The 27,725-nt window shown below is 41.2% G+C and overlaps 2 protein-coding genes across 18 annotated transcripts in view; both read left to right on the top strand.

Annotated features, from left to right (window-relative positions):
- LIMS1 (LIM zinc finger domain containing 1) overlaps positions 1-17,537 on the top strand; it is a 73,859-nt gene extending 56,322 nt beyond the window's left edge. For 10 of the 15 annotated variants that reach the window (XM_049834705.1, XM_049834711.1, XM_049834710.1 and 7 more), the window contains 9 exons: positions 671-830; positions 6,271-6,337; positions 8,392-8,512; positions 9,365-9,514; positions 10,464-10,614; positions 11,411-11,503; positions 12,886-12,934; positions 15,155-15,230; positions 16,062-17,537. In XM_049834705.1, coding sequence (XP_049690662.1) covers positions 671-830; positions 6,271-6,337; positions 8,392-8,512; positions 9,365-9,514; positions 10,464-10,614; positions 11,411-11,503; positions 12,886-12,934; positions 15,155-15,230; positions 16,062-16,176 — 982 coding nt within the window. In that variant the 3' untranslated portion in view covers positions 16,177-17,537. The other 5 variants (XR_007510240.1, XR_007510239.1, XM_049834714.1 and 2 more) reach the window with 5 other exon arrangements.
- A 3,062-nt stretch (positions 17,538-20,599) lies between these two features.
- RGPD4 (RANBP2 like and GRIP domain containing 4) overlaps positions 20,600-27,725 on the top strand; it is a 34,186-nt gene continuing 27,060 nt past the window's right edge. For all 3 annotated transcript variants that reach the window (XM_049834115.1, XM_049834114.1, XM_049834113.1), the window contains exons 1-6: positions 20,600-20,811; positions 23,145-23,212; positions 23,698-23,809; positions 24,732-24,884; positions 25,707-25,937; positions 26,366-26,511. In XM_049834115.1, the coding sequence (XP_049690072.1) occupies positions 20,737-20,811; positions 23,145-23,212; positions 23,698-23,809; positions 24,732-24,884; positions 25,707-25,937; positions 26,366-26,511 (785 nt within the window). In that variant the 5' untranslated portion in view covers positions 20,600-20,736. The remainder of the gene's footprint in view (positions 20,812-23,144; positions 23,213-23,697; positions 23,810-24,731; positions 24,885-25,706; positions 25,938-26,365; positions 26,512-27,725) is intronic.

The raw sequence follows: 27,725 nt of genomic DNA, 5'->3' as shown, positions 1-27,725 counted from the left end.
GACCAACATCAGCATGCTGTGAGCTGAGCTCCCTGACATGAACCCTAACAAACCAACAAAAAATCCCATGACTTCAAACTAAATTTGTAAAATTACTTCAATCTATGCAAAGCTTGTATAAGGAATAATAGTTTACCTGCTTTGATTTTCAGTAATATCTGCCAGACTAGATACCGTACACTCTTTCACATTGCTTATTTAGAGCTATTCAACCAATGCTGTTAGATATATTTTAGAATTAGGAATTATTTTCCTGTGTGATGCCAGTCCTTGATTATTGTTAATATTTGCCTTTGTTTTCTCTAATTCTAATGTATTTTGTCATTTTTATAGTATTTCTTTGAATTGCCTGCCTTTTCTTATCATAAAAAGCCTGTAAATGTATCTGTAGTAATGATGTTTCTGTTTGGTTATTTGAATTAGTAGTTATTACAGTGCGTTGCGGGGGTTTTGTTTCTAAAGAGTTTGGGAGCAGGGGGGAAATGGCAGTTTTATTTCTGAGGGGGTGCCACAAGTCATTAAGTCCATTGAAAAATTTGTGTTGAGCAGCCTAGCGTTAGGCTGATGCAGTTGGCTTTGGGGAAAAAAAAGAGACCCACAACCAGCAGTGTTGCCTATTTGGGCTAATTTTCTTTGTTTCTTTTTTTTTTTTTTTTTTTTTTAATGACAGTAACATGGCGAATGCGCTTGCAAATGCCATCTGTGAGCGCTGCAGGGGCGGTTTTGCTCCTGCTGAGAAAATTGTCAACAGCAACGGTGAGCTGTACCACGAGCAGTGCTTCGTCTGCGCCCAGTGCTTTCAGCAGTTTCCCGAAGGGCTCTTCTACGAGGTAAGCAGGGCAGGGTGCCCCTCTCGCCCCCAGCTTTTGCCTTGTGCCTTCATTCTCATACCAGAAGTAGCTACGAGCAGATCGATAGCTTAAAAAGTCCCGTGGAAAGAACTGGGCTCTGAAAGGATACGCCCAGTAGAGGGAGGAAAAAGCAGAAGCATTTCTGTGCTAATTTGGAGGACATCAGTGTATATAACTTTATTTAATGTTATCAGAGCTGAGAAAAAAACTGCTGGACATTTCTTTCTTGGTGCAGATTTTTTCCCCCTGAAATCTGTGAATCCGATATATCATACCAGAAATACAGAGAAAGCATAATTCTTAGAAGCAGACAGTCATATAAAGGGAAACCCCAGCATCCTGTGGTCCATAGGAGGTTTATCGCTGAGTTGAGTGAGGCCAGCATGGCATGTGAAAAGTTCCTCCTGGTGATGACCTGTAAGTCAGCATGCTGAGATCAGGGTGTGCAGAGAGCCTAGACCAGACAGGGCCTATGTAGGTAGGGTCAACTCTAGGTTTAACAAACTGGAGCATTCAGAGTTAGCAGTACTTACATGCTTTCAAGGGTTAAAACCCGCTCTCAGTCATATTTCTCAGACCCGGGTAGATTGCCCTCACCTCAGATGGGTATTTTGATATCTGTGTCATTTTATTTTGCCTTCTGCTATCGTGGGGATTTAGGCTGTGGCTCAGCTATCTCAAGCATAAAGTGGTTTTAGTGAAAGCTTTAGACTACTTCATAAAATATGAAGTGATTGGTGTAAGGAAGGGTAGGTGATGAGAGACAGGGAATTACTGTCTGAGAGATAAGGTCCTGCTGAAGTAGCTTGTAGTCCAACTTACAGTAGCGGTTACAGGATTTATGTCATTCTGTGATCTGAAAAGGAAGGTGAGCAGCATGTTAAAAGCACGATGTTGTGCTCTCACGTACAGTGTGCCATCCTTGTGGCAAGGGCAAAACAGTTTATCTTCCACAATAGCATTTCTAATTTTACAGAGCCACGTTACACGGTGATGAAGAGAAGCTGAGGGAGGCATGTAGATTAGAAAAGAGACTGGCAAAGGGAATTCCTGGGGTTTGCTTTCTTTCACCTTGTTTGAGGATCAAAAGACTTTTCAGTGCTGTAGGGATAGTGTGGCACAAATTGTGGTAAATGCACCACTCGTGTTCCATAAGACATCAAAAGGTGAGCTGCAAGGCAGTAGCAATTAAATAAAAACAAAACAAAACACCCCCTAGATACTTACATGTTGCATTACAATTGTTAATATATACTGAGCTGCTGCCTGCCTGCAGGCATGGTAAGGAGTCCATCCTGACATGTTAAGACCTGAGGCAAATGTAAAGTGATATAAATGTTTTAAAACTAAAATATTTGTAATTGTGTTAATGAAATTGTCTTAAAACAATAAAATGTATTTTCTCTAAATAATGAGTACTTTATTAATCCTTTTTCTGACTCAAAAACCAGTGAGACATTCCAGGGATCTCCTTTAGAATGTTGAATGGTCCTTTCTTAAAAATAAAAGTTTGAGAAATCCTGCTGTACGCAGCCTGTATCTCCTACGGGGATGGACAAGGACCACAGTGGAAAGAAAGTCTTACTTTTGCACCTGGTCCAGGAATATTGCAACCTCTGTTGCTCATGGGTGGCCATACCTGAATCTCCTTGGCAGGGGCAAGTATCCTGGTGGTACTTAGATATTTTGGATGTAGGCATTTTGCTTCCTACTGCTACCTTGTTAACATTCGTATTCATTATGGTTGGTCTTTGAGCACTCTCTTACTGCAAAGTGAGGCTCCCTGTTAAAGACAGTAAGTCAGAAGTGAGTGTCAACAGATTGTCCTTGGAATGAAAATAGCCCCGTGTACTAAATAAGTTTTGGTTAATGTTGTTAGGGTGTTTTTCAGGCTGAGTAGAGACTTTGTTCTTGAGAAATATTACATAGAAAGTGGAAAGTTTTAGTTAAGAATAGACCCTTTTGCCACAGCTATTAAAGAGATAAAATAATTGTGATGAGGATTAAATGAATATGTAAAGACTTGCGTGTGGCTTGAACTTCACATCACCCTTCTGCTTCTAGCCCTTCTCGTGTTCACCACAAGATCTTGCAGTTTCTCTGTGCACCAGCAAGTTTGCTGCCATTGAAGAGAGGGACTTTTGGGTCTGTTTAAGCCCTCTGACAGCCTTCAGATGATGGCTCACAGATCTTACCCAGCCTTCCTGTACTGGCCTGGGCATCTTCTAGAGAGTAGAGAGGCCAGTGGATATCCGTGCTGTCCCAGTCCTCGTGCCTTTGGGGCTGTTTCAGCTGGGAAAGCTTTGGCAGGGCCTTCTCCACTGTCTCTGCACCCTTTAGGGTGTCCACGTGGGTCCCGTGCTGCCAGAAGGACTCTCACTTAGCGCTGAAGTGGCCAGTGAGATGATTGCAGTGGAAACCCCAACGTGTTTCCCGGTGGTGCTGCTCAGGAGAAGAGTGGACAAGGGCACAGCTTGCTCTTCTTTCATTCGGTCCCTCGGTATTAGAGGTGAGAACGTACTGGGTGACAGCTTTTGGGGGAGAGAGCCCTAACAAGGCAGGTAGAGGGTGAGCTTAGGTTGGCCAACGCTCAGGAGTTGGCTGACAGTGCTCTGAGGACTCTGTATCGCTGTCGAGAAAAAGTGACTGGAGAAGATAGACAGAAAGGGTGTCTTCCTCTGACTGGCTTAATGTACTCTTTGAGAAGATGGATGTGTTTGGAGGTGTCACCAGGTAACGTGTTTTTCTGAGCAGGTTCCCCATGGGTAAACACAGGCGTGAGTTTGTGTTTATTCTGTGCCTGGTTTAGCTAAGCTAGTGTTTCCTGGGAATTACTTCCAGCTCTTAGCAATCGGGAAGTCAAATATTCTTCCCCTGCCTATCGCAAGCCTTGCAGCATTCCCCCAGTTAGTCATTAAACCGCTTATCACATCAGCTGTCAAACACTGCCGTCATAAGCTTTCACGCTGTTTTCCATGGGTGGGAGCTGAACTGGTCAGGCCGATGCCGGTCTCCTGCGCCATGGGATGTGTCCCTGGGCTCCTTGCAGGGACCCCAATCGGCACAGCTCGCCGTGGGCTGGCACCGGAGCCAAGCTGCTTGCAGGCACGAGCGGTGCCGCACCGGAGCAGTGCCCATCCGGAGCTTGGAGTTTGCACAGCGTAGCAGGAATTTTGTTGATGTCCTCCCAAGCCTATGTTAGAAATGATGATACGGATTCATAACCAGCCAGTGTTGGCCTTGTTGCATAAGGGTGTAAGCAAGAGCTGTGTGCCTAATGTTGCAGGGGAACTGTGGGTTTAGGACCTGCTAGGGTATATTTGTGTTTTGGTGTGCTCAGTATCATCAGTTTAGCATGTTTTCTTACACACTCAGCCTAAACAGAACTTAGCATAAGCACATGCCAGCAGAGTTTCCAAATGGGGAGATCGAAGGGCTTAGAGAGCTGCATCCTACCACAGAAGAAATACAGCAAAATCCTTAGGGACTACTCACAACAGCTATAATTGGGGAATCTGTATCAATATTATTAATTTTTTTTTAATAAAATAAAATGGAATGGCACGTGACTTTTGTCTCCTAAATGAGAGGGAGTTCCTTTCAGTTCAGGGTTTTTTCTAAGATGTTTGTGATAACCTATAAGAAGATTAAAGGAAGGTGCAGCTGCAATGCACTTGTCAGATTTGTTTCTATTCCAGTTGCACCTCGAGTGTTTTCTTAAAATGGGCTCTGCCAGAAACTACCTTAGAGAGAGGGTCTTTAAAGACTCAGGGTTTGTGCATGTCTTTCCACTTAGTTAGCTAAAAACATGGAGATCAGCTGCAGGTTATGTCACAGTGAATTGTTCTAAGCAGAGCCATTTAACTCGTGGACCTCCAGCATACAACAGTCAAATGACCTTGCTTTTAAAATACGTGCTGTGGGATTTGTTACAGAAGTTCAAGGCTTTCTGTGATGGATGAACTGCTGGGTCATCCAGAAAAGGCAGCACAAATGAGCCGAGAAGATTGAAAATATAAACAAGACTGAATGGTAACCAACCTACCTGACGCAAACCAGAAGGGAAAAAAACCTGTTTGGTCTGCCCAGATCAACATGCAGTGGCTCTGAAGTCCAAGCAAACCTAAGCATCTCCCACTGGACCACCTGTTTACACAAAACAGGAAGCTTTGGGATTTTTTTCAGTTTAAAAGGGATTTTATCCAGCAGGAAGCAAGCATAATTCACAATGAACCAATAATTTCCATTATTCTTTAAGAAAGTAATAGCTCTCTGTCTCTCAGTTTTTATCTTGTATTTGATCCTTGGAATTTCATAGTATGAAACAGGTAATCTTGAAGCACTTTGCTGTATTTTCTGTCTGTGCACCAAAACTTAATTTGTGGGTAGTATTTTATGCTATTTGCTTTGTTTTGTCTTAGACCCACTAAAAAGAAAGGAGTGGGGTTTCCTGCTATCCCCCTTTTTTACACTGTTTTAAACTGAGACATTCAAATCCAAACACTTTATAGCATACCTCATATTGTCTATCTGGTTTTGACATGCTACTTGGCATTTGTGTCTATTAATGATGTGCCTGAAGGTATCTAAACATTTCCCTTCATTTCAGGACATACTCGCCTACATGTTTTTACATATTCTTTGGCTAAGTTGCTAGTGCAGTGCTGTATAACGTTTTTTTTCCCCATATGTTTTTTTTCTATGCAAGCTTGAACTGCAGCTGAACTTCTCCAAGCTGTGAGAAAATTCAGATCCAAATCCAAATCCCTTAAGATTGGTTCCCTATTTCATATGTCGATGTAGCGAATGTTGTTCCTTAAAATTTGGACTTGATGATCTTAAGGGTCTTTTCCAACCTAAATGATTCTATGATGCTATGAAATAAGCATCATGAAGGAAAAGCCTTATTTCTCTTCATGTTTTGGCTGTACTGCTCCATAACTTGCAAAGATTTCTGTTCCTGGGTGTTTTCCCTCCCCCTGTACTTACTTCCTCCAGTATGCTGGGTCGTTCTTGTAGGAAATGTAGAGTGGGGAAGAGATCAAATGGGTTCACGGAAAATCTTCCCCCCTGGAAAGGTTTTTGTTAGCTAATTTCCTGCCCAGAATTCGCTCAGTTGCATCAAAGTTTCAGCAGTCTTGTCAAAATTCAGACGTTTCTTGTGATGTAAATGGGTGATGGAAAATGCCTTACACTCTCAGCAGTATTAGAGGAATGGTGAGCTACTAATGCTACATGCTAACTAGTACCTGAAGTAAGGTGGGTGGATTTAATGCCTAGCACATGGTCTGGTTTTTTTGTGCAGCCCCTCATGTTCTACTACCTAATTGCATCTGGAAACAAACTGGTGTGTTACAGCATTTATGTTAAGGGCATGCTCCTCATGCCTTTAATGCTCTGATTTTTTTTCCATTTGCAGTTTGAAGGGAGGAAGTACTGCGAACATGATTTTCAAATGCTTTTTGCCCCTTGCTGCCATCAATGTGGTAAGTTTTACATCGAGGTGAAACACTTCACACTGATCACAAATGGGAACAGAAACATCACTGGGGGAAGATGTGCAACCCTGGTGTATGTTCTCTGGGAGATGGCACTGTGCGGCTGAGCATCTGAACTTCCAGAATGAACTAGACTTCAGAGAATTCAGGGAGCTGCTTTTCCTAAAGGTCATCAAACAGTAGGATTTATGCATTATTTGAGTGAGTAGTTTAGCTGTTGATCCAGTGATCCACTGAATAGACTGTTCATGAACTCCTGATTATATATATCTATACATCGGCATGTGCTCATATTTGGCCCTTCTCATGCAGCTGAAACCCTGCAACAAGTCTTTATCATCTGCTTTGACTGTTGTAACCCCCCTGTGCTGTCCTACTCCACAGAAGCAGGGACAGTCTTTGTCATCTAGTGTTATAATCAAATGATGCTCAGCTGGTCCCCTGTTGCATTTTTGAAACAAATACCTTTAAGGCTTCAGCATCTCGTGTCCACCCTACATAACACTGAGGGCTGCTTTTTATTTGCTACTGTTGATGTAAATGCTTGTGTGTATGCTGCGCGGTAATCGTTTGCATGTGTTTTTTCTCCTCTGTGTGTGACACATCGTGCTCAGGCAGGGCTGGGAAGTCATTAATTTTTTTACTATTGCTTAAACTGTTCTGGAAGTTCTTGGTTTCTGTGGCTCCTTGGCAAGGTGCTAGGGCTTTCGCTTATCTCAGTGAGGCCTTTCCCTTGTGGAGGAAGGAACTGAACACCAAGAAAGAGGGAAACAGATGTTATGGACCTTTGAATTCAAAGTTGCAGATGTGAATGAGCAGGGGAAGAGGAGGAACTGGGTCGGTGGTGATGTCTGAGGAGCTATGCTGCCTGTCTCCAGGATTTCTCCTGCCCGCCTGGCACAGCTTCCACTTCTCCTGCTCTGGCTCCTTGTAGCGCCAGCTCCCTTAAAACCTCATCACGGTCCTGCACAGGACTGGGCTTTGCCACTGCTTGGATTTAGTAAGCGCAGCCAAAATTGACAGGGCTGTTGTCAGTGATGAGGCCTCGAGCATTCCTGACGTTTCTGGAGTCCATCGGGTTTTGTTCTTGAAAAGCCATGACTTCATGGGAACGCCACGGAGTCGCATGCTGGATGTTAGCGCCCACATCGGTTACCTGATTGCTCCCCTTTGGCAGCCATTTGAGCTGTATATTCTCCAAAGCCAGGACTCAGCCTCCCACGACACTGGGAAGCTGAGCTCCCAGCAGATTTTGGGCAGAGCCTTTGCACAGCTTGGGGGCCTTGGCTACAACGTCCGCATAGAGAATGAGTAAATCACGTGTACGGTGGACGGGGCTCCACTGCCTGTGCAGTACAGTCACACCGTGCATGCAGAACAGTAGTTCTCATGCTATTTTTTTTAATGCCTCACAGGACCCGACTCCTCGTGGTAGGTCAGAAGTTGTGTGTGTTGGATTGACTGTTCTGCAGCATCCCTGCGGCTTTGCGTTTTGACTCCATGGGAGGTTTTTTGCAGGAGGTCCACAGCCACCCAAGCTCAGTTCTGTTGTGCTTTGAGTATAGGCCCCTTTAAGGCTTGGTCCTAGTGGAGTAGAAACCACTACTATGTACCTGACAAGTTAAAATTGTTGTCTTCTTAAAGAAAAGAAGAAAGATGATGAGGACACAAGAAAGCTGTATTATATAAAGAACTCCATATATTTCTTAACAGCTTGAGAACAGATAAGTAAAAACAGGGAAGGGACTGGAAAAGGATGATTCCAGACAGAAGGTGGAGTTTGCATGTAGAAGGGCTTGTATGTGAAGAACAGAAGGTCCTCCATCAGCAAGGACGCTTTCTTCCGACCCATAGCAAAAAAGCCCAAACAAACCCAAATTCCAGAGTTTAGAACCAGAACTGTGACACAAAAAGCAATATGTCCTACCAGATTTAGGGAGGGGAGGAAGAGGAGGATGATGTCATTGTAGTGATGCTGTTATGGGTTCCTTTTAACTTTGTCTAGCGTGGTATTTTACAACCTGGTGTTGTGTTTCTTACAGGTGAGTTCATTATTGGTCGTGTTATTAAAGCTATGAACAACAGCTGGCATCCAGAGTGCTTCTGCTGTGATATCTGCCAACAAGTGTTAGCTGATATTGGATTTGTCAAGAATGCTGGCAGGTAGATCTTCACCCTTCCTTCTGTTAACTGATCATGAATAAAATAAACTAAGAGTGGGGACTGAGAGCTTTTGGTTCCTGAAGCTTTCCAGTTGAGGTGGAGCAACCGAAATGTCTTTTGTGGGGAAAAGGTCTAAGAGTGCATCACAAAACTAAGAATGGGTATCTTAAAATACACACTTAAAATATTTACTTCAGCACCAGGTTTCTTGGCAAACATGTTCTCTACCCGGTGACATTTCAGGGCCATTGTTATACATAATAAGAGAGAAAACATTCAGATACAGAAGTGTTGTCTTTATTTTTTTCATAGAAATTTTTACTTTCTTTTTCCAAGTCGGGTTTCCACTTTTGGTCTAATTTAGCACCTTATTTATTAATAATTGTTTTAAGTTCAGTGGGATCCTTCACAGAGTAGGGTATTTTTACCAGCTGTGATCAGAAGAATGTTTTACAAGTGGATTCTATGGCCATTGTCTTCATATGTACAATATGACATACAGAGTTACCTACAGAATTAGGACCTGTGTACTCATCCAGCTTCCAGTCTAAATATTTAAGATTTTGAGAGTAAAACATTCAGCAATGAGAATCTATAGCAAACTTTGTTTTCTGTGTTTCACCGCAGCTTAAACTCAAATGAGCTGAAGAAATTATACTCCTATGGTGACAGAAAATAAAATCATCACCCTGCCTTTTCTGAGCTTGGTTTGCCTAGCAAGGAAATTGTTTTAAAGGCTGTTTTCCCTCCAAAAAGGGCTGACTGAAATGAGGTTCTAATAGATTTTTGGTTTATATTTTGCACTGTAGTACCTGGTACCAGTACTTACCTCTTTTTTTCATGCTGTTTCAGACATCTCTGCCGTCCTTGCCATAACAGGGAAAAAGCCAGAGGCCTGGGAAAGTACATTTGCCAGAAGTGTCATGCCATAATTGACGAACAGCCTCTCATATTTAAAAATGATCCTTATCATCCTGATCATTTCAACTGTGCAAACTGCGGGTAACTTGAGTTCTGCAAAGGAAAACAGGAAAATGCTGGGTTTATTTGCTTCATTGATTTACATCTTAAAGTGAAAACCTGTCCTGTACAACTGGCAAGAGGGGTGGGGTCTGGGTGCCTTGCAGCCAGACGTGTGTTACTGCTTTTGGGATGGTGGAGTTGGACCTTGAGTTCAAACAACAGCTGACCTGTCGGGGAGTAAAGAAAGATTGGACTCTGCAGGACAAGGTGGTACCTTACAAAATATGAAGCATGGACACAGATAACAGTTCTTGTAGCAGCGAAATGATAGCTTGTTATTCTGCTATGAGTGGAAGAAAAAAGGAAGCTACCATTTCAGTGCCACCGCAAAGGTTGATTTGAATAGCAACGTTTAGTGTTGTGTCAGTGGCAACCAGTTGAGAGCATTAGTGAGTACAGTCACATTTAAAGTGTAGCTGTTCTCAGTATCATAACCATTCATGTTACTAAAAAGTAGAGTATATGAGATTCTGCAATTGGCAATCAATAAACATGGCCAGCTCATGTGGGTCCGTAGTTTTCTTTCTCTCATACAACAAGGAAAACGTACCTAGATGTAGAGGACTACATTATACTTTCAGTTACAGTTATGCAAATCTAAAATAAACTGGTGATAAGAGTGCCAGAACCTAAACCAACCGTGTATAGCTCGCACACACGCGCGCTTGTGCTACATCATCAGAATGCAGGATGACAATAGCTCAGTAGCTGTTTTCAGAGAGAGTTAGTGCATTTCCCTTAGCAGCCTGTTCTCAGTTTACTGTGATCAGTCGAGCTATGTCACATTTGGTGCCGCTGCATTACTGTAGTACAAATACAACTTCTAACACACGTGCTAAAAATTGTTTTTTTTCTTTGCAGAAACTCTCAAGAGTTGACATTGCTCAGTGCCTTTATTCATGCTCTCAATTCATTAACTTTTGAACAGGAAGGAGCTTACTGCTGATGCTCGTGAGTTGAAGGGAGAATTATACTGCTTACCCTGCCATGACAAAATGGGTGTCCCCATCTGTGGGGCATGTAGAAGACCAATTGAAGGCCGTGTGGTGAATGCTATGGGCAAACAATGGCACGTGGAGGTAAACTTCAGATGATATATATTGTCTTTTACAATCGTATACATTAACATACTTATCTGTGATTTTGCTGATCAATTTCAATGAAAGGACTAGCAAAGTAGGAAGCAATGATTAGTGAATGCCTTCTCCTAATCCTGTCTTCAGCCTTCTTGTGGCTGGTCTTCCACTGTGAAATAGGAGTTATTTCCCACCTTACAGAGAGCTTTGACTGTGAAACTGAAATCAGTAATCAAAGGAAGCACTGTGAGGTTCTTACAAAAGAAAATTTCAGAGTGCAAAGCAGTAAAATTCTGTGGCAACCATAAAGTTACTGAGCATCATAACACCCTTATGCCTTCCATAGTCGCCTGCCATGTAAATATCTCTAAAGCACTTTACCTGAGAGTTCATATTTAAAGGCCAAGATTTAGTTCCACATCTTCTATTTAAATTAGAAAGATAAACAGTTTATTCCTTTTGTTGTTTTCAAAATGTCCTCCAGCGAATGCTTTCTTTACAGGAGTGTAACGATGGTGCAAATTATTTAATATCTCTTCATTCTGTTCATTGATAATATATGAGAATCCCTTTGATTATTTTTTTTGTAACTTTTGGATTGAAATGTTGAAGATACTGAAAGGAACATTGTATTAGTGGTCTAAATTTAGAAACAAAAAAGTTTTAACTCTTCTTTTTGAGATGGCACAGTTAGCTCAGTAGACTTCAGTCATGTTCAGTACTGGGCTTGGTTGGTTTGCTTTCCAGAAAAAATACCATTACTTCCAAATAATCCAGAAAAATGTAATTTTCCTTGTAGCATTTTGTTTGTGCAAAATGTGAAAAGCCGTTCCTCGGTCATCGTCATTATGAGAGAAAAGGCTTGGCGTATTGTGAAACCCACTACAATCAGGTAAGTTTGCATATTTAAAAATGGTGTTAAGTGGTAAACTCATGAATTGGTTTCATTAGATAGAAATGGAAAACCATGGACATTCTTCTGTTTTCTTATAGGCACCTGTGGGTGTAATGCCAATTAGCAGATGTTCTGTTGCAGTTAATTTATGTGGGTTTCTCTATACATGGGTCTGGTAGTGAGAAAGAAAACTGCAGGTATTTCACAAAGGCTAGCCAGGACAATCAGTATTGAGTTGTTCTTCAAGCTTAGTGGTACTTAAGTAGAGCTGTTACCGACTTTTACATGTCTGTGAGATCACAGCAACTTATGACATGCAATCTTTCCCAAGAAGCTCGGTAGCTGCGGTTAAAGACGAGGCCCTAGTGAGTAGCGTGGTTTTCCCTGCAGCTGCTGCTCTGAGGTGACTGTGCGTTAACATATGCTGCATCACCCAGCTCATTCATTAGTTTGCTGAAGACTTGGAAGACTAAATTTGGCAGAGGACACCACCTAGTGAGCACTTGCATTTACATAGGAGTTCTATACCATGATACCATCTCTCTCCAGACTCCCTTGATTGTGTAGTCCAGCACCACAATTTATAGACCTTTTTTATTTGGAAGCCATCTGCATTGTGTCACGTCTACCTCTTTGCTTATATAAATACAAGAGTAGGGGTTACATTTGGGAGTTGTAAGGCATCTGCTAATTACAGATGGATTCTTAATTTGTCAGTGATGAAGGGCAGATGATTGAAATGTTGCTGGCATACTTGTAGACAAGAAGTGCCATGACATTAGTAGAAATAGTGTTGCAGCCGTGATGAGGCAAGTACATATACTAGATGAGCTGTATGTAGAGTGAATGTCTTTTACTTTGTTAACTACTACAGTTAGAAAAAAATATATGAAACTTTGAGCACTTCTTAGTTGTTATATTGTGGACAAATGCTAAGCCTTTTTTTTTTTTTTTTTTTTTTTTAAATAACATTTCCTTACAGTTGTTGCCAGAAACAGCAATATGTTGTTTTAGTCATGCATGTAAATCCAAATGTTAAATTGGCTGATAAGTAACGATGTGTATGTCACACCAACTGCTGTATTTCAAATGTTCAGTATTAAAGAAATGTTAAAACAAAACAAAATCATGTTTACAGGGGATCAAACAGATGTCAACAAATGTTTTCATCTTTAATATTATAAAGACTTTTTGTGATGACGTGATGCAAAATGTACTTAGAAAACAAAACCAGACTTGTCAACATTTTCTTTATTTTACTGAAAGAAATAGGAAAGCTGTTGTGGCCATCAGCTGAAATATAGTTTTTTGTTAGTTCGAGAAGTTACCCTCAATAAATTCATTACATTAAAAATATATTACTTCTCTTTCCTCTTCAGCTATTCGGTGATGTTTGTTTCCATTGCAACCGTGTGATTGAAGGAGATGGTAAGCACTTTTCTGTTTCCTTAGTGTTCCTTTCTGGTGGAAGTTCTCCGTAAAAGTGGAAGTAAGGGGAAAGCAGCCCCCTGTTGAATCCTTGATTGTTCTCACTAAAACAAAACCAGCCATGCTCTTGATCAGAAATAAGGTTCGAGCTGATTAGTCAGAGACCAAATGGTAAGAAAACCTCAAAGCAAGCATTTCATGATGGTAGAAGACCACCCAGTGGCTGAAGAGAATCATCGTCAACTGGAAACCCCTTAGTGAAGGCCAGGGATTCTGGGAGATGCACAGAAGTGACTTCCTGCCCCACCACCTTCAGAAAAGAACACATGCAAGGGTGAGAATGACCACACAGGCATCTCCTCACATGAATTTAGGGATCATGAACCAAATTTGAAAAAGTATTTGGATATTGAAAGACACGGGTGGGCACTTTTAGGGATTTTTTAAAAGTGCCTAGTTCCCATTATGTCGGTTTGGTTCCTAGATATTTACCTATCTATCACAGGCACCTGTCTTTTGAACGTCTAGGCTGATGCTAATGTTACAAAACCAGGGAAGATCACACTTGGAAAGATGCGTGCTGTAAAGGCAGAACTGGAAGCACATGGTTTAAGTTTTTTAGGGGTTTTATTGTTTGGGGGTTGGTTTGGGTTTTTCTGGGGGGAGAGAGTGATGGTTTTGAGGGTTTTTTTGGACAACCAGCTATAATGCCAAAAGCAAATTATTGTACCTGAAATAATGCAACACTATATGCCTATTTACTCCTGCCTGAAGGAAATATTATAATACCAATGTTAGCCTCACCTAAGCCAAAGCCATTAGCAAAGTAGGAGGAAGCCTCTAGCGTGTAAAAAGGGACATAAACTAGTTTATAGTCATGTAACTATAGGATGAGACTTACATTCCAGACATGTGCTTTCCCCACATTTTCTGAACTGGACTATACCTGCAGAACAACAATCCAAAACCCTTTAGAGGCAACAGTGTCCTCCTTTTCAGTAAAATCCTACTAGAATGAGCAGAACTGGAACTTCAGGTGAATGAATAAATTCAGCCTTGTCTGATAACTACATCTCTGTATGATTCTGACCTTTCGTCATACAATCTGACACCCATATTGTATGTTTTGGTCTCTGAACTGAACAGAATATAGTGTAATGCATTAATTTATTTATTTTCAATGTATGTCTTCAATTACATATCTTCTTTGATTTCTGCACACAAATTTGACACTGCTGTCACAAATTACGAGAAACCAATATTGTTCTCTCTCTGTCTCTCTGTGTGGTGAAACAAATATCTGTGGCAGCAGCTTTTCGGGAGGGTGTCTATGACTGTATTACAGAGGTCGCTTGGGAGCAAAGACTTTCATCTGACTAGTATTATTTTGGCAAGCAGTGGAATAACTATGCATCTGTGGACGTGCTTGCCCCATAGTGCAGGAAAAAAAGCTCTGCGTGACAATGCTCTGGTTCTGTTTGTTGTTAACAAAATATTGTATTTTATGAGAACACCATTGTTCTGCATCCTCTAACTTAGATTAAGAAGAGAGGCAGATTTTGGCAGGGAAAACTGGGAAGATATGTTGAAAGACAGGAAGAACAGCAAACGGATTGAGATACAGAACAAAGAGAATATAGTTACTTTCTCTCCAAAGCCAAGAAAAAAATATATTCAAGTTTTTCTTGATCAAGTAATTTATCCCATGAGTCCATAAATTTGTTCACCTTGACAGTGCTGTGTCCTGACTGCTGGCTTCACGTTATTTTCTTCGGCTGGGCAAGTGCTACTCTTGATGGCACTGCAGTCTGAACTGGATCTGAGAAATGAAACTAAATGAAAACATAAACACAATTTTGCTGGATTGCTCTTCAGCTGAAAAAGTTTCCTGATTAAGTTGGAAACACGGCCTCGTAGAAGAGTTGCCCAAGGTCAGCATGCTGTGAGGTGAGGTGGAAGCAAGAAACAGGAGACAGAAATAGGTTAAACTGGTGTTGCCTCAGAGACAGCTTTATCAGTGCTCCACAGTCCTGCTACACTACACACATCTCTGCCTTGAACTAGGCAGTCTTGCCACATTATTGTTTTGCTCCTTAATACTTGATACAAGAATCAAATAACTGTTCTTCATGCCTCATGAACGTGTGAGCTTAAAATTTTGGAAATAACTTCTTGGTTTTTTGTAATGCTAATTATTTCTTATTTTTCCCATCGCCCTAGTTGTGTCTGCTCTGAATAAGGCATGGTGTGTGAACTGTTTCGCTTGTTCAACTTGCAACACTAAGTTAACACTCAAGTAAGTTTATCAATAAGTGTGATGCCTTCAAAACATATCAGTGCTTACCTTCACAGTGTAGATGTTGCTATAGTGTAACTGTTATAGTATGAAAAACATATAAGCAGCATTGAGAAAATATGCGCATCTTTCTTCCTCTTGCTCCACTTACTGATTTACATCTTTCAGCTGTCTGTTCGGGTCTGCCTTCAGTTAGTCTTCTTAACTCTTCTCCTTTTCTGTCCTTTATTTTTTCTGTGTTTAACTCTAAAGGGATAAGTTTGTTGAAATTGATCTAAAACCTGTCTGCAAACACTGTTATGAGAAAATGCCAGATGAATTTAAGCGACGACTTGCCAAACGGGAACGTGAAGCAAAGGATAAAGAGAAGCAGAAAAAGAAAAAGCCAATCTGTTTGTAAACTTTTTTCCCTTCTCACCACCACCTCTGCTCCTTTCTTCTTTGGTCAGTGCTAAGGATGCTTTTATTTTAAGTTTTTGCATGAACTTATGGCATTCAAAACCAAAATATTTTTCACACAACTGCAGCTTGAAATATTAACTTGTTATTCCATTATCTTACATTTAGTCTGTTTAGCTCTACAACTTGGTTTGAAAGGCTATTTAAATGACACGGTTAATAAGTATGGACATTTGGGTAAAAACTGTGTAACTTACTCAACAGGGTACTGTAATTACTGTCTACTGTGTATAACCTTGTAAAAGTAACTTCATATATAAATTGCAGTTGTAATTTTTTGCCTGTGCACATTTGATAGGATACTTCTTAAATTTTTTTTTTCCACTATACCTGCTGCTAAAACTTAGTCTGTTTTTTGCTTTGTTGTTTTAGGAATAAATTTGTTGAGTTTGATATGAAGCCTGTCTGCAAAAAGTGTTATGAGAAGTTTCCTCTAGAGCTGAAGAAAAGACTGAAGAAACTCGCTGAAACTTTGGGAAGGAAGTAAAGACTTCATCTGCTCTCCCCCTCCTTTGTGAAAATCTTACATCTATTACTTGCAGGGGGGGCTGCTTTGAGGCTTCAATCAGACAACAAATGATGATGTACATCTTCTATCAGATCAAAATATCTTAAGCTTCTCTGTTCTCTATACATGTATGCTTATTTGTTGATAGACAGACCATACTTCCAAACTAAATTAAATACCAGCTCACCTGAAAGGTTTCTGACCCTGATAATGCAGTTGAACTGATGCAGGTGGCCCAGCCTGCGCAGTAATCTCTGCGGAATTTTACAGAGAGAGAAAATTTGCTTGTGAATACCTGCCAAAACAAACTGCAAATGTGTCCAACTTCAGGGGCATGCATTGTTATTTATATTAATGAAAATATTAACCTTTATATTAAGCATGCACACAAAACTTGCCTGCCTGGTGGAAAAATTCACGCTTGGATTTCAGGCCAAGTCATCTCATTAAGGAGCCTTGTTTCAGACAGTTTGAAAAGTATCAGATTTCTAAATACAGTCACTGTACAAATGACCTACTTCTGATAGATTATGCTTACATGATGAATCTTTGTACATCAGGCTTAGCATGAAATACCTATATAAAATATATATTCCTATTGCAAGAAATGAGCATACTCAGAACTACTTGAATTTTGCTATATTCCACTCAAAATAACTCATTAACTTTTATATATGCTTTTGCATTCTATTTACTTTTTGTGCCTTATTCTGCTGGACCATACATAACAGTGTTCCATTAAATATATATATAGTTTTATTTTTTATTTCGTATTTTTATGCAGAAACTATATACAAGGTATTTTCAAAAGATAACATACTTTGCCTTAATTATACAGGATGCAAGAAGTATTTTATTTCAAATGTGAACACCTGAGCTTAAAATTTAGCTTGTAGACTTTTTTAATCTTCTGAACAATACTGAAAATGCATATTTCAGTTAACTGGCAATATTACTTTTACACCTATGAGTGTAAATGTGCAAGGGTTGATCCTGCCAGGATCTATTTCTTTAGCCATCTTCAAGAACTGAGCTCACAAATCATCAGAATTCCTTATAACATACATTTAATTGTTTTATACTATTGACTTCTGTCCATGCAAATCTGTTTTATTTTTCCCTTTTTTATAGAAAATACAGTTACTTAGGACTTCTTGATGGTACTACTTTACGAAGTACGCAAACGTTTTTTTATTCTTTTTATATATTAGTGACTTAAACAGATTTTATGTAATTACATCATAGGAAGTAAAATTTTCTTTCCAGTTTATGAAAACTTAGTTGCTTTAAAACATCTGCTTTCAAGCGTCATCAATAAAGGCTTATGTTATTAAACCTTGCATCACCTCTCTTAAATAAGTGCTTGAGAAGGGTGGGAAAGCAACTGGAAAGCAATTAGTTCCCTATGCTTTTACCTGTGACTATATGTAAATATGTCCTTATTATCCTGATTTAAAGGAGACATATGCCTTTCCTAAATGTCCCGCCGTAGTTAGTTCTTAGGTTCATGAAAGAAATGCAGTTTGTTTCATAAAGAACAGCTGGATTCTTCTGGATATTTTCTGCATTGGCACAGTCACTAGTTTTTCCTAAAGAAATTATCTTGTCTGAGTGTAACACATTCACCTTCCTATCAGTTTTTTCTCTCCGCCTCTCACTGTAATGAAACGGTCACCACAAACTTCCAGTTTAGTGCTAGGTAGGGTATTTTTTTACTATGTTATCCTACGTAGTTATTGAATGCCATAACAGTTCAGTAACTGAATGCAGTCCTGACTGTGTTCCAAGACTAGAAAAGCTTAAAATGTCCCCTGAAAAAAGTTTACGTAACTAGCATGGTAGCCCTGTTTGGATTTTGGACTGCGCCATGGATTCAGTAGACCATACTCAGCAATGCTTCCTTTAAATTGTACTTCACCTCTTGTTCTAGGTTTTCCACATTACACCGACTGTACATCTTTTCCTCCAGCCTATGTGTGCACAGCCTTAATGCTCAAAGAGTCGGGAAGGGTCGCTAACCCTGAGGCTGAACGGCAAGACCTGGCTCACATCCACGTTGCTTGGGGTGACATCCATCTCCAACACAGTGGCCTTGTTGGTGCTGCGCAGCCACAGGTCTCCTCTCGGCTCTGTGGTAGCCCTGTGGTTGTAACACGGACTGTGGGTTTTTTTTTGTTGTTTCCAAGTTCCTGGTGGTGAACGCTGTGCTACAGTTCACCAAGGCAGCAGTTTATATTTCATGAACACGAGCGGGTGTATCTCAGACCCCGCGATGTAGCGCTGAGAGCATCTGGGGGTACTTGAGTGTTCAAAGCCTGATGAATCGTGGAAAAAATGTTGGTTGGGAGGGACTGCTAGAGGCCAGCTAGCCCAACCATCTGCTCAAAGCAGGTCTAACTTCAAAGCTGCATCAGTACTGAAGGTCTTGCTCAGCCAAGCTTGAGTATCTCTGCAGAAGGAGATTTCACAGACCTTCGTGGGCAGTATGTTCCAGTGCTTAATTGCCCTCATGGTGAATTTTTTTTATTATTATTGGAGTCCTATCTCAGGTGGAGGGTTCTCCAAATCCATATTGCTCTCTTGGGAGCTGTCTTTGGAGTAAACTGTCATTGAAATAAAATCCCTGGACACCGTCATGAAGAGGGTTAATTAAAAGCAGTTGCAAAACAGAGCCAGGGACCAAGCTAGCAATTAGGCAGCCTGGACAATTACAAGTCTGGTGTTGAAGCTCACTTCCTGGCCTGTCAGTATTATAAATATTTTGCATAGCTGCACATACTTTCTGAAAGAGACAGACTTTATTATTGTTTTTCTACCCATGACCCCTACTAGGTCTCTCAAAAAGCCTGTGAGCCTGGGATTTGGGAACGGATGGCTCAGAAGCTTTGCCCCTTTCTGCTGCCTGGGATCAATCATGCATGGGCAAGAGAGATTCCTTCAGAAGCCCCTGCTTAGACTAACTGGAGGGAGCACTTCAGAAAACCCAATGGACGTAGCTGCAGGGGGAAGAAGCTGAGCCTTAAGCCTTTCTGCTGCTGGCAGTGGCAAGCCCTGTGCTCTGTTCCAACAGATAGGTAGCAAGCCAAGCTGAGCACAGCCGGGTTGCAGGGATAGCACTAGAGTGGTCTGCTGTCCCACCTGGTGAGCTGCCTTCCTGGGACAACACAGGGGGTCCCACTTCCACAGGGATGGGTGCGAAACAGTGACGAGTGTCACTAGACCTTGTCTGTACGAAGGCGGTTTCCCATACCTCCCCATCAGCTGAAGAGCAGTAACGTCCTCCAAGTGAGCCAACCCCAGCATTCTCTGCACCAGCACCAAGCCTGGCAGGCGTTGATAAATTGTTTGGTAACCTCAGCTGTAGACACACCATTAAAAAGTACAGAGAAAAAATATTCTCTTTTTTTCTTAGGGAATTAAATCCAATGTCTAAATAAATCACCATTAATAGAAGAAATAATAAAAGAGAGGGTTAGGGTGTTACATGGATACCGCTGGTCTCCTTACGGGAACAAGTTAGCTATGTTTCCTTATTTTTCCTGCAAAGATGTTAAGAGCTGTGGGGATGTCAGTATGTTTTAGGTGTAGCAGGAATCATATGGCTGTCAATGGGTTGCCCAAGATTGAGAATTGGGCAAATTTTTAATGATGCTCCTCCAGAGACAGAGCCCAGCGGCCTCATTTTGACCGAAGCGTCTGAACTGGCAGAAGAGACGGGTAATTCCAGCGAGAAGAATCGGAGGCTGCCTGCCGGGAATTACACCCCAGAACCACCAAACTCTTACAGCTGCCACCTGCAAGTTTCTCCTGTCTCGAGGGTTGCTGATCTCCCCACCTTTTGATCCATGTTCCCAAGTATAGTTTAGGATGATACCAAAGGGGGTGCAATTATGCTACTCACAGTGCCTGGAAAATAAAGTTTCACACCACAGCTGCTACAATATTTGGAAACTCATTTTCTGGAGCATTGGATCTCAGTGGTAAGGCCCATGCTTATGGATTAAATTTATAGTTGCTGTGATCCACAAGATGCAGTTTTAGGTGAGAAAACACTAAAGCTTGGTTCCACACGCACAAAGATTTTCCGTGGCGGCGCAAGGCCCACGCGCGAAGGGAAGCCGGTTTTTAATAACAACGGAGCAAACATCAACTGCCCCTTAAAATTCAGCGGGACACAAAATCCAGGCAGGAGGAAAGGATCTACCATCCCCTCACCGACACAACCCCCTCAGCCGACATAATCCCGACGCCGGACTCGCCCCCTCAGCAACGGCCGCTCTCCCCCCCCCCCCCCCTTCCCCCTGAGGCGGCTGCGCGTTCCCGCTCTTTCCTCAGCGCCCGCCCCTCAAAGGGCGCATGCGCGGTGCTGGCGGAGGCCCCGCCCCCCCGGTTCGGTTGCGCAGGCGCCGCCGCGTCCCGCTTCGTCGCTTCCTCCTTCTCCTCCGAAGGCGCCGCGGCGTAAGGCCGGCGGCGAACGGGCGGCGTTCCTTCTAGAGGGAGGCAGGGAGGCCGGCCGGCTGGCCGGCCGTTGCCGCCGCCATGATGAGGCGCACGAAGCCCGAAGTGGACCGGTACGTCGCCTCCGTGCAGGCCGCAGCGCCTTCCTCCAGAGAGGTGAGGATCTCCCCTTCCCTCCTTGCGCCGGTACCGGGGGTCGTCGCGGCGGCCGACCGACCCCCCCACCCGTCCCCTCCTCCTTCCTGGCTCGGTGGGGTCCCCTTCACCGCCTCGCGTGGCGCCGGGCCTGTGAGGGAGGAGGCTCGGCCTCGGTTTTCTGAGGGGACGGCCGCTTCCCGCGCGGCCGGGAGGCCTCGCTGCTCCTGCCCTGCCGTTGGGGGGGGGGGGGGGGGGGGGGGGGGTTGTGGTGTTTCTGGGAGTATTTCCGAAGTCTGTGTCTAGTCGGGGTTTCTTTAAGTCGAGGGAGGAAGGGGAAGCTGCTGTGAGGAAGGGGATGGGGTTTCCCCTGCTGGAGGTGTCTTCCCTAAGCAGGAGCGGTGGTTTACCAGAGCCGTGTGCTCGCCTTCTACACCTGGTGAGCCCTGGTGTGGCGTTACAGAGCCCGCCAGCTCCCTAAGTAAAGAATTGTTCAGTTTAGTGAGAGTGTAGTTCCTAAGTTTCCTGATTTTTTTCTTTTTTTAGAAAAAGAACTGAGATGGGGAACATGTGAGACACTTTCAGTTTTCTTTTATGTGCAGTGTGATTACTGTTCTGGTCTGTATGACTGCTTTGTGAAATAACAGTATCAAGAGAGGCAGAACTGGGAGAAAATAATTTTCCTACTCCATTTTAGTAAGTGGAGAGAAGGATGAGGAACTGCACGGTTGGTTACCATTTTCCATTATATCTGGAAATTGTTATACAGGTCACAGTAAGGAGTCCGATGCAGTTCATGGGAGCTATTTAATCCTGAAAGATCCTGTTCTGCTGTTCTGAATTGATTTTATTGGGGAGGTAGAATATTCAGCAGTGTGTGTTGCATAGCATGAATGCATCCATGTTCATCGTTGTGCAGTGGGGTCTTTAGGCAGGGCCTGTGTACATCATCATCATTTGTACCTTTCCCAAGGGCAACAAAGTTCCTTTAGTTGACTTGGGTGCTGTTTAGACCAGACAGCGTCAAGTACATCGCTGCCAGAATCAGAAATGCTGTTTAATTGTTTCAGTATTCCTATTGAACTCAACAAAAAAAAAGTCCTCTCTTTCTGTTGTGCTTCAGGCCAACTGGTGCATATTTAGGTGGGGTTTTTTTGTTGTTGTGTTTAAGTAATGCTTACAACTAATTGTATAGTACAGTCAATGGTGGAAATAGTTACTGGTTTTCTTGTTGTGTTGATTTAAGGGGGGTTGCTTATAAGGCTGCAAAGCATTTATTTTGAGGTTTCTTTTCATCTGTGTTTAAAAGGAGATGCCAAGTGTGACTCCACTCTGACATATTTCAGTGTTTCCTTTTTACAATGTACTTCAAGTTTTCAGTCTGTATTTTTGAAGTATCTTAGGAGGTGTGCTTTCATTCTAAACCACTTCTTAAAATTTTGCACGAATAGCAGGGGTGAGAGGGGGAGGGAGACTAGTAATTCAAGTGTATTCAAAATGTACACACTTGTTTGGAATCATAGATGTAACTAGTTTCAGTAATTCTTGGTTCACAAACAAAATCTGCTTTTGAACTGATACTGGGAGCTCAAGCTTTAAATTTCTGTCTGGTTTACTTCTACCTTGGGGTTTTTAATTGTGATTAGCTCATTCCTTTCACTCTTCTCCTCCTGTCCATGCTTCTGCCTTCTTGCCCTCTGTCTGCTCTCTGTTTCTTTTTGTTTTCCTTTTGTTTCTTCCTTGTTCTAACCCACCCCCACCCCCCCCAAATACCTTTGGAGATGTTTCACCTTTCACCTATAGGGTGTGTATGTTCAAGTTATTTTAGGCTGACAACATCAGAAATAAACTACTAGAGAAATGCATTTCTTGCCCAAACTGAGAATGACTTAGGTAGAAATTGCTTTTTCCTCAAGTATATTTGAACAGTAGTGTCTGATGACAGTATACTACAGCAGGGCTAAATGACAGATCTCTCTTGGTTTGTAGGATTTTTTTTTCTTTGCTACATTGCAACAAAAGAGAGGAAATGTAGCTGACCCCATTCTTTCACTCTCTTTAATCAGAAGTGTTTATGAAATGTCACATGTGTACAGGCTTGTTGCTTGCTTCACTTGTAATCTCTATTTTGCCTTGTAGCCTTATAGGAAAAACTCTTACTCTTTTCATTCTTAATGCTGCATCTTTCAAAAACAAACCTTCAAATATGAAGAGTGAATTTGAGCTGATAACTAGTTGTCAAATTAAGTCATTTAAAAGTATTATGCATTGCTGAAAAGAAGGGTCACCCTGTTTGAATTATTTTAAAAGTACCGTGTGTCTAAAGGACGTCTCATGTTTTTTTTCTCCTTCAGAAATCGATGAAAGGATTCCTCTTTGCTAAGCTTTATTTTGAAATAAAAGAATATGAACTGGCTAAAAGGTAACATGCATTGATGTATGTTTGTTTTTCTGTTCTCTAAAGCATAAGAGAAAAGGTAAATTAATATGAAGTAGACCAGAGAAACCAAGATCAATATCATGCTGTTTTAAGGTAGCAGTGAATGTCAGTATTGAGTGCCATTTAAATCTTTATAAAGCAACAACTTAAAAGAAGATTGGTTATGTTGTACTGAAAAACTTACCTGGTTGAAATGGCTTTTTTTTCCTCATTGTATTCTGTAGTTTGTACTATTTGTGTGACCTACAGCTTTTTTTTTTAATAAACAGAAATACTTGCTGGCAAGTAAGTAGCATCTCTACATGTAAAACAATGTTGCTTCTTACTTTAAGGGTGAGCCAAAGTATCTAGAACAAAATACCTCTACAATTCCTGTATGGGAGACTAAGTTATTATTATAGCTCATGGGGGTTGGATTATTATTGAAAAATATTGGTCAAGTAATTGACTTTTTTCCCCCTCCATAGGTATATATCTACATACCTCAACGTACAAGAGAGAGATCCCAAAGCACACAGATTTCTTGGACAAATTTATGAAGCTGAGGATAACATAGAAAAAGCTTTTGGGTGTTACAAGGTAAGTACTACACTGACCCCTAATGTCCTGCTTTATTCCTTTGTAAGTGGACTTTTAAAATCCTGTGCTGGATATTCTCAAACCCATAGAAGAAAACATGATCCTGGAAAAACTGTATTTATACACATTTGACAGTAGAAAGCATTATGAAGCACTGCAGAGGAGATTCTTCACTTGGTATCACTTGCTTCAGTAGTATATTTTTAAGTTGATTCTTTGGTGGTTTGTTTGTTTGTTTGTTTTTTCTGGACTTGATCTTTGTGCTACCTGCTGTTAAATTCTTCCCGTGGCATACATTGCCTTTTGGACTAAGGATCTGTGACTGTGGTAGAATTCCTTAATGTGGACTGCGATGACAACACGGATCTAGTTGCTACTACAAGACTGTAGGCCTAGTGTGGTTTTTGTTTGGTTGGTTTTAGAGGAGGCAGGGGCAAAAGGGAGGGGCAAATTACTTTTGATTAGGCAAGCATATAAATGTCAAATTCCCAATTGAAATGTCTTTGTTCTGGTTTTGGGGAGGGAGATGATGTGCTCAGAAGTCTGGTTGCCAACACAACTCCATGAAGTGCTATCACACTTCTTAAACTGTGTGTCTTACTAGTTCTTTTTAAAAGTGTCCACATCTGGCTAGACTAGAGCTCCTTATAGTCTACTGCCTGTGTATGGCAGTGGCTAGTGGTAGGTGCAGAGGAGCTGGCTTTTGCATTATTTTTCTTATGCTCTTCTGAAATCCAGCAGTTGTATCTGGGTGCTGTAAACTAGTAGTAGCATTTAGAAAGGCTTTTCTTAATATATTCTATATCGATAGATCTAACTAATTTGAATAGGTGTGTCTGTGAGGGGATAACTCTTTCCTGTTCTATATGGATTGTAAAATCAAGTTACCCTTTTTTTCCCTCCTCTGCATGGGGAAAACTAGCGTTCTGTGGAATTGAACCCAACACAGAAAGACCTTGTATTGAAGATTGCAGAGTTACTATGCAATAACGACATTACGGATGGAAGAGCAAAATACTGGGTTGAGAGAGCTGCTAAGCTCTTTCCTGGGAGTCCTGCTGTTTACAGGTTGAAGGTAAATTCCAAATTACCTCTGTTCTATGGCTTAAAAAGCTTTCAGCATCTGGCTGGAGTGTTTTTTGCATGTCAGCTCACACAAAACTCTCACTGGCTAAATTATCGTAGAATCTTTGGTATTAAATCTAATAGATGTTACTTTCTTTGCAGTCTGACATTTTTGTCTAGCTTTCAAGAAAGCTGCAGCTACAGGCTTTCACACGCTTTTTAATGTTTCAAGGTTAATCCTCTTCAAAAATGCTGAGAAACTGTGTTAGTTATCACATCTACGAAGTTAAGACTAGGTAGGCACTACTTGATCTTTCTGTTGTGTCACTTGCAGGAAGGTAGCAGGCCTGTGATCTCAGACTTTCTTGCTCTACGCTGCTTTTTTGTTTTTAAATCTGTATTATGATTAACTGCAGAATGTGAGAAATGCTGTCATTCTCAAATATTGTGTGAATGCTTTCAGTCATGCGACCTCACTTTTGCACAGGTATATTAATTTTGTGTAGCTAGGCAGCAACCTCATTGAAGTCTTAAGATGTCTGGGTTTTTTTAAGTAAGGCAGGGTATGCTGTCATTGAACCAAATGGTTTAACAAGCATTACTTACCGTTGGTAAGAGGCAAATTCTTCTAAGGATTTTCTTCTATGATAGTTATCTCCATTTTAAAATATGTATTTCATCAAACTTTATGTAATACTTGAAAGCTATTAAGAGTAGTGTAGTTTGAGTCATGTAGTCTACAGAGTGGAGCAAAGAAAACTGTGGTACTGTAGTTGCTGAAAAGACTCACATGGGAAATGAAATACTAACATGTTGCCTTCATGTTTAACAGGAGCAGTTACTGGATTGTAAAGGTGAAGATGGATGGAATCAGCTTTTTGACTTGATTCAAGCAGAACTTTATGCAAGACCCGATGATGTCTACATAAACATCAGACTAGTTGCACTCTACCGTTCAAATAACAGATTAAGAGATGCTGTGCTCCATTGTCAGGAAGCAGAGAAGAAAATACCTTTGCAGTCAAGCCTGGAATGGTGTTCCTGTGTTGTAGAGACATTTGAGGTGTTTAATCATATTTTGATCCTGTGATAGTCTTCCATATCTTTAACTGGTCTATTTCTCTTAGTGTCGCTACTCTGACAGCTATTTCTCAAGTGATTTAACTCCTTCAAATGCAAGTCTGCTGAAACCAGTGGAATTACAAAATACTTCTTGCGTTTTTTTTAATTGGAATTTTCTTCCTAAAATTATGCCTTATAGAGCTATTGAGTTTCTAACTTCAAAAGCTGAGTTAGACACAGCAGTTCCATTAGCGATAAAATTGCTCAGGCAAATAGTTCCCTGGAACTTCGCTGCTGAAGAGTATGTTAATGTCTCACCTGTGAAACTGGATTATGCAGTAAATGCTACTATTATGTTTTGGAGAAGTATTGCCTTGCCTTCATGGAAGGATGACTGTTCCTTATCCTGTGGTGAACTTTCTTCTTTAGGAATATCTGGAATCTTTACAAGACTTGGAGTCTGATAAAAATAACTGGAGAGCTATCAAGAAAGATCATCTGCTGGCCTATTCCAGCTTTGTCAAAATGAGACTTTCTTCTAGAGATGTTCAGGAATGCAGAGAGGCACTTGAAAGGTACTGTTTTAACTTTTCCTGTAGTTAAAAAAAAGCTTTAAGAATTGGGGGATTGGATATTTTTTTTGGTTGGGGTTTTTTTCCCTCCTGGGTCACAGAACAGCTACCAAGCTTCTATTTCACTGCTTAACTTGTTTGTGGATGTGAGAGGAGCTTCTCTGTACTAGCCCTAAGGACTGTTCTTACTGGCTTTGAATCCCAAGCTATCTTTTGACAGAGATGCAAGCCTTGTTTGAATAGTCAACATGCAGCCATGCAGAAGACTTATTGATATCCTGGGTCAATTAACTTTGTACCTTCTTTCCCTTTAGTAAGAGAATGTTGTTCTGTACTTCAGCAATTGACTAATCCAGATTTCCCAGGCAATTAAAAAAAACCAAACAAACAACCAAACCCAACAAAAAAAAACCCCCAAACCACACAAGAGGTAGTTTTGGGTGTTTATCAGCTTTGTCCTCGTCACTTTGTTCTAAATTAACACAACATATACTAGAATAATTGGGAACTTTAGGTATATAGTATAATTGGGAGGGAGGAAGCCACTTACAATAAGAACACTCTCCTTCAGGGAAAACTGGTGGTGTTACAGGGCCAGCTAAGCCAGCTGACTTCAAGACATATTGTCTGTGGCACACTTAGAGTAGTACAAAACAATGTTTCTAGTTAGTATATTAAGATCTGTGTTCCTTCCTTTCTGTTATCTCCCCTTTCTTACTGGCGTTTATTGACTTGCCTTTGTTCCTCAATTATGCAATGGCTGTTATAGTGTCTTTTGTAAAACAATAGTCTTCAGTCTGTTAATCTTGAATGAGTATTTGAAGTAATACAGATGATGGATGAGGAATACTTAATGCCCAAGTATGTTTTATATTCTTTTTCTCCTCTAACATTGACCAAAACCATCTGGGGTTTTCTGTTGCCATTTTATTAGAGCCTTTCAAGGTGATAACATCTGAAGCACTTCCAGATCATGGCAATGTTAACGGCCATTATAGTTTTGTCAATTGCGTTTTAACTGTTTTCTGGAAAGCCTCTCCTGAATGGGGGTTGTATACTAGCCTCCCAACTACTCAGATTTCTACAGTACCTTCTATTTCTGAAGAGCTTGTCTAGCTGTATTTTGGGCCTTTCTGATAAATGAAGGGAAGTAACAGTACTTCCTGCATGTCTCTAAATCTGCAGTAGGGAGCGAGTTTATCCACATGGTTTGGGAG

This window comes from Accipiter gentilis, chromosome 31, assembly GCF_929443795.1.
Source record: "Accipiter gentilis chromosome 31, bAccGen1.1, whole genome shotgun sequence".
Classification (NCBI taxonomy): domain Eukaryota; kingdom Metazoa; phylum Chordata; class Aves; order Accipitriformes; family Accipitridae; genus Astur; species Astur gentilis.
This window is presented reverse-complemented; position numbering and strand designations above follow the sequence as displayed.